Source organism: Limulus polyphemus, unplaced genomic scaffold, assembly GCF_000517525.1.
Source record: "Limulus polyphemus unplaced genomic scaffold, Limulus_polyphemus-2.1.2 Scaffold489, whole genome shotgun sequence".
Classification (NCBI taxonomy): Eukaryota; Metazoa; Arthropoda; class Merostomata; order Xiphosura; family Limulidae; genus Limulus; species Limulus polyphemus.
In genome coordinates, this window is record NW_013666099.1 from 344,577 (window position 1) to 352,042 (window position 7,466).

The following is a 7,466-nucleotide window of genomic DNA, read 5'->3' on the forward strand; positions in this document are numbered from 1 at the left end:
CTTTCCGAAATATAACTTTACGATACACTTGTATTCAACATTCGCGCTAAAACAAACACTGTATCAACGAACGTTAACTTCAACAATACGTCTCTCTCTGACTGCAGTTCAATTACTCATTACCTACACACACACATTATTTTCCCGTCACGTTGACACCCTCTTTTATATACCAGGCTACCCTATATCTAGTAAATACTAGAGCATTCGCCAAGGTACAGGATAGTTCTAGAAAATAGGTGGCGCCACACTAGTCACGTGACCTCGATGACGCAACAATATATATAATATTATCTTTCACTGATCTATTATACATGTTCTTAATGCGAGGATTATTTTACAATGTTAGCTTAGTATATGGATTTTTGACTAACCTAAGTCTACTTAGCAGGTCAAACCTTGTGAGATGTTATTGAGATTACATTTACAGATTAAAATATCGATAACAGCTAGGGTACCCAATTAATGAATCAATACAATGATTATAATATTATAAATTTTATGACATTGCTTACACGTAGTTATGTTGGTATATTAAATCATGTACAAAGTTAATTATTAAATCTCATCTTACTTTGACAAGAAGTTATTACTAAAGCTTCTGTTTATCATAAATATACACATATATTTTAAACTTGTACTATAAGTCATGCATAAAGGAACTATACGCGCCCTGGTGGTACCCCACCATGAACATTTGAGCTCATCTCGACTGAAAGCTTATTCTAACCATGGACAATGTTAACACTAGCCGTTTCAGCTTGCTATTTCCAAATGACACCGCAGGATATTGTTTCCATTGATAACTCTCTAAATCCTCTAAGCCTAACGAGATTCGGTGTACGGCCTACGGAACTCCTGGGATAGGATGATTAGCTTCCACAGCTGGACCCTTGCTGTCTACGGGCTAATACATGCAGCATGTAGTTGACAGGTCATTTATTATGTGTGTCCCATGCTTTCTGCGCTCCCAGGCAGAACACACGCACATCGCTTCATTATTACTTTACATAGTAGAAGATGTCTTCTTGATGTACAAAACAAGTTTAAAACTTTGTACTAACTATAAACGATGATGTACTTACTGTACTGCAGTAGAAAGCAATTTTTGAATGGTCAGGCCATTGTCACATTGCATTTCTAGGGGAGTCTATGGACATGCGCCCCCAGAATTTTTTAAAAATTTAATGCTATGAAATTGAATTTTGAGCCATTTTAACTACAAATAATTCATACACACAACGTAATGTATTGAATTAAAAGAAGCAAGTTTTAATGGATACGTTGTAGTTATAAATGCCTTGAATGCCAGGATTTAAGTCTACCATGGATGCGTATGGTATTCTCATTTCGCGCAGTATTTGTCAAGAAAGATAAACTGTGCTAAATCACACTTTATCCTATATGCTATATAGGATATTCTATATGCTAAGTGATTAAATACAATTTTAGGAGGTCAAATGTCGCTCTAAAATCACAACAATCAAGAACCTGTCGCCGAAACTTCTGTCCGTGTTAGACGATTTGCTTGTTTTGTTGAATTAGCACAAACTTACTCGCGGGCTATCTGTGCTCGCCGCTCTTTATTTAGAAGTGGCAGACTAAAGGGAAGACAGCTAGTCAACACCATTCACCGCTAACTTTTAGGCTTCTCTTTTACCAACAGAAAGTGGGATTAATGAAAGGTCGAGCATATTCAGTGATGATATGCGAGTACGCGACCCGCAGGTTGCGAGTCGAGCGCCCTAACCACCAGGCTTTTATGCCAGCTGCAACTTCTGTTCGTTTGTCAGACGGTCATTAAGGATAGTGCTGCGTTTATACATTCAGACTTCGATTTAAGTAGACGTGCAGTTTGAATAATTTTTTGAGAGGCAAACTGCATACCCAGCTCTGCCCTTGGTGAAAGCCCGACAGATCTGGTGAAAGTCTACAAGTAAAAGTGAACTCTCAGTCTATAATGGGCTTTCTTTTTGAAGCTTCTGTAAGGCACTATAAATGTTTACCTTAAAAGGTTTGTAGGTTATTTTAAGGAGACTACACTCCTCGTCTTTTTTTCTATTGAAAACGTGGAAAATAGGAACAAATTTGCTAAGAATGAGCAAAATCTATGCGAGGATTTTCATTAGCCAGAGGAAGTGGATCGGAAGTGAGAAGGTTTAGTAGTCGAGTCGAGAAACTTGGCAGAAATGGCAAAGCAATTGCGTCACTTCTTGCGCAAGGCAGCCCATTTTACAGTAGAGATATGGTCAAGATTTCTACTGTTTGAACTTGGTACATTTAATGCATGAAATTTAATAATAACCTTGCATTTTGCTTTTACGGAAAACTATATTCTACATAAAGAAGGAAGACATATCATAAACATATTTTAATTATGAAATACATCTCTAATTCTGGCTTAAACGCTTATTCTATCCCTAGTATAAACCGGAAGTTAAATGGTGGTGATCAGAAAAGAGCGGGAAACTTAAACAGCAGCAATATCTTTATTCTCCATTTTGTAGCTGGATATTTTATTATCGTATATTTTGGTTATTATGGGAAACAAGCCAAGATGCTGAAAATTTTACTTACAATCTTTTGACTCGTAGAAAATTTTGTTGTGGTGTGAGTTTTGTTCAAATTCAACTATTCACAATATTTACTGCAGTAACGATATACGGGTTATTCTATAAAATATTTATATTTTTCAATACGGAGAAGGTTTAACATTAAGTTGGTTTGCTTTTAGACTATTAAGTTAGCATGCCAAGTTTTGTCTGGATCGGTTAACTCGTTTAAGAAGATATGCGTCCACAGACAGACAGAAAGTTTTCCTTTATATTGGATACTTACCGCACCGGTATGGCTTAGTAACATAACATTTTGGGACAACATGGGACCTATTGGTCTATCTCGGCTGTTCCATCCTCTAAACTGAATTAAAACTATTAGTAAATAAATTTTTAAAATCTTAAAGCCAACCTTTATCATTCATATACTTATCAAGCTTTCTCTGAAACTCATTTAAATTTACTGCCTCCACAACATCCGAAGGTAACCCATTCCAAAGATCAACCACCCTGTTAAAAAAATAAAACTGTCTTAGCTGAAGATGACTCCTACCTTGCCAAAATATATATGTGTCCCCTAGTCCTACTATTCTCATTGTTAAATATGAAAAAAGATTGTTCATCAACACTATCAATTTCCTTTACAATCTTAAACAACTCAATCAGATCCCCTAACTTCTTTTTTTCAAGAGAAAACAGTTTGAGAGATTTCAACCTCTCCTCGTATGACAATCCCTCGATTCAAGGCACCATTCTAGTAATCCTTTTCTGAACCTTTTCCAACAATTCAATGTCTTTCCTAAGGTAAGGAGCCCAAGACTGAACACAATACTCCATATGTGGCTTAACCAGTGACCTATACAATGAAAATCTAACCTCTTTAGACTTGTATTCAATATTTTTGTAGTATAGTGCATATGTGAAGAACGCTTGTAACCCGATTTTTATACTCAGACCTGGATAAAATTATTGATGCAAATTCAAAATTTTTGGAACTTTCAAATCATTAGAACAATGTATATTGACGCCATATTAAAAAAAAATCAGGTAAGATCGATAATCAGATTAAACCAGCCGATAGTTTTACTAAAATATTGGAGAGTATTTTTGGTTTTAATATAAAGTTATTCCCAAAATACTTTCAATTGGTAGTCCTCAGTTGTTATGGCAGGTTTGACTCCCCGTCCCACAAAACATGCTCGCCCCTTTCAGCCGTGAGGGCGTTATAATGTCAATCCCATTATATGGCCAATCCCATTATTCGTTGGTAAAAAAGTAGCCCAAGAGTTGGCGGTGGGTGGTGATGAATAACTGCCTTCCCTCTAGTCTTTCAATGCTAAATTGGGGACGGCTAGTACAGATAACCCTGGTGTAGCTTTGTGTGAAATTCCAAACAAACCAAACTTCAGTTGTTTATGGCGCCCTCTAGTGGTGGGATACGAACAGCTGTACCGTGAAATATTAGAAGGTACTTGTTTTATCTATCTAAGAATGCCACCTCAAAGAGATTACCATATTTACGAAGTACTTTGGGGTGATTCTAATCAATATTTTAGTACATTTCTCGATTTTTACCACGATTTACACGATAAGTTTCAAGCTCTACACAGGCATGATAATAGTAACAAATGAATACATGACACATCTGAAAACGCAGTTTCTCATAAAGTAGTTCTGAAATACGTACTTTTCACACGCAATTCTTAATTCAATTACAAACAACTCTATGTTCTGGGTAAAACCTATTCCAAACACGGAATTCCCTGTGAGATTACCTGAAACATACAGATCGATGGTGTATCGTTTTTGGCCTGCCAAATTCTCTGCTATGCAACTGTAACTGCCGGAGTCGGACATTGTGACGACATCAATTATAAGTCGGGTATCGTCAACTCTTACATGGCCTGCGTCACTGATCACATGACCATCGGGTCCTTCCCACCAGAGTCTTGGTTTTGGATGCCCAACTGGATGATTACACATGATCTCAAATACTCCATTCCGAGGAACAACGGTCTTTTCGTGTGGATTTACTGGGGGCTCAAAAGAATCCTCTGTGATGTCACGAAGAACTGAAACGATTTTATGCGAGCAATTAATCTCCAGTTGTTTATTAATCCAAAGAAACAAGTTATTTTATACTTTAGTTGTTTATAACGATTAGAAAAAAAAAACGTGACTCAATGTTTATGTCAAGTTAAACCAAGAAACCTCTTGTCTCGAATTAAACCACGAAATTTAATTCTTCGTACGAAAAACTAAAATTCTAAATTTTATGACTTAGGCGTCATATATTGTGAGTTATTAAAACCACTCTAAATTCAAACATTTATAATTTCATTTAACGATTTTAAAGAGAGAGAGAGAGAGAAGCAAACAAACAGCTTTCACAAAAAACACAAGAAAAGAGTCTGGACAACTGGCAGATAACGAATATGTATCCATTTATCCACAAAAGTATGTATCACTCTAAACATACGTACATGCAACTCTCAAATAAGCCACATAGGTCTGTTTAGGGTCGTCTTCAGAAGCACTGACACTCACACAGCGATATATTCCTTCATCTCCATCTCTCACTCTCAACAAAGCTAAGGAGCCATTAGGGTAAACTGTAAACCTGGAGAAAAGAAATTCAGAATGAGAAAACTATGTTAAATATAATTATATATTAACGATCACTTCAATAGTGGCGCAATCTTTAGTCTGGTTCCCCCTCTGTACAAAATAAAAGGCTAAATAAACCTACAGATAGGATGCTGGTCATTTTTATTTTTTTACACATAACAACTCCGTATTAAATCCCATGTCTCGTAATAACCCAGTATAAAATTCAATTTCTCTAGGCAACCAATGTCACGTAATAACCTCGTGTTCAACCCATGTCTCTAAGCTACGAGTGTCACGTAATAATTCCGTATTCAACCCCACACTGCTAGGCAACCAGTTTCACGTAATAATTCTGAATTCAACCCCACGCTGCAAGGCAACCAGTGTCACGTAGGAACCCTGTATACAGTGGCATGTCTCTAGATAATGGACGTCACGCAAGTCCCTGTATTCAATCACAAGTTGCTGGGCGACTAGATTCACGTAAGAACCCTGTATTCAGTCCCATGTTGCTAGGCTACTAGTGTCAATAGAATGAACAATTCAAATCTTACAGGGTACAAGACAACCAAACAATGCCACACTGAAATCATATCATTAATTATCAAAAAGTGAATTTAAAAACAAGTTAGTTTATCAATATTAATTAGCCCCCAGTGGCACAGCGGTATGTCTGCGGACTTGCAACGCTAGAAACCGGGTTTCGATACCCGTGGTATGCAGAGCACAGATAGCCCATTGTGCTTAATTTCAAACAAACAATATTAATTAAAACTTTTCACGTTATCTTGGTCCTGTCAAAAAATAGAAAGCTAAATGACAAGATAACGCTGCCTAACAAACATTATTAAGAAAAACATGATACATGCTACAAGTCTAATACCGAAGAACATGTTTGTATGTTATTAGGTACAAAGCTACACTGAGGGCTGTCTGTGCCCTGCCCACCACGGGTATGGGAACCCGATTTTTAGCGTGAAGAGCCCTCGGGCTTAACACTAAGCCAACGGGAGGCTCCGAACAACAGAAGCCTTTTTGGGGTAGGATTAGGAAAGTTTCAACCCCAATTTCCTAGTTTTATTTTCACAAAGCACCTTTAAAAAGCTATTAAACAAATAAGTTCAGCACTTTGCAAAACTACTGTAAAAATAATATAAAAACATTAAGCAAGAACGTCGGGGCTGACATTAAGTTCGCTAATTGTGACAGCGATTTCATGATAGCTTCACGCATGTGTTGGTGACAGTTGGTTCTCTGCACACTGTTAACGGGCTATAAACAACCTACACACTGAGTTTGTTACTAAAACATCACGCCTTAGTAAGGCTTTTTTTTTTCACATCCAATTACGGTGAATGAATGTGAGCTAACGCAGTCGATTAAAACAAATTACATACGGGCGTTATTAAGTCAGTCGTTTAAGAAATACAGTAATGTTACAAGTTCTGTCCTTCTAAAGTAATAATCTCATCTGTCAGTATTATAACCAAGAATTCACTAAGGCCAGAGAAGCACGTGCATACAATTAACAAAATAATTCCCGAAACAACAACATAGAAAGCGTCTTTCATAGCGATCTCCAGTGGTATATGTGTCATGTTAAATTAACGTATAAAGCATTTCAAAAGCTTTATTTAAAGTCTCGATCTTGGTATAAATTTATCTGTAGCCTATCGAATAATGTTACACATATCTGAGCCATGGTAAAGTCACAGCGATTTTATTTTTCTTTCTTTGCGCAAATACTGCAATGAGTCAATAAGAATCTCCCGGTGGGTCAGCGTTAAGTATACGAACTTACAACGTTAAAATCCGGTGTTCGATACCCCACGGTGGACAGAACATAGATAGCCTATTGTGTAAGTTTGGGCTAAAAACAAAGAAATGAGTCAATAAGCAAAGCCACCACAGGCTCTTATTTACTTCTACCTATTCTAACAGTTGATGCTTCTAAGCAGCTCCGTACGAATGAAAATTCATAATTTTCAAAGAAAATTTAACACATTTCGGTGTCTTTTTTATTGTATAAGAAACGTAAAAATGATTAACCGAAATATAAAAAAACAAAAGCTTATCGAAAGTATTATATAGATATATTACACACATAATGTCATATACACAGCGTGGTCACAAATAAATAGACACCACCTTTTCAGAAAAAATAAAATTTTTCAGTCATATTCACATGAATTGATATATTTATAATTTAATTAATATCTAGTAGATCTTCCTTTCGCTTCGTGGAGTTCATTGATTCTTTGGAGCATTGTGAGAATTATCTCGTCAATTTTAGATTGTGTG

At 36.5% G+C, this 7,466-nt stretch overlaps 1 protein-coding gene across 1 annotated transcript in view; it reads right to left on the bottom strand.

Moving 5' to 3' along the window:
• LOC106458589 (inactive tyrosine-protein kinase 7-like) overlaps positions 1–7,466 on the bottom strand; it is a 99,040-nt gene that overhangs the window by 11,532 nt on the left and 80,042 nt on the right. Inside the window, exons 5-6 of the mRNA XM_022384856.1 lie at positions 5,039–5,175; positions 4,331–4,627 (exon numbers count right to left, since the gene is read on the bottom strand). Of these exons, the coding sequence (XP_022240564.1) occupies positions 4,331–4,627; positions 5,039–5,175 (434 nt within the window). The remainder of the gene's footprint in view (positions 1–4,330; positions 4,628–5,038; positions 5,176–7,466) is intronic.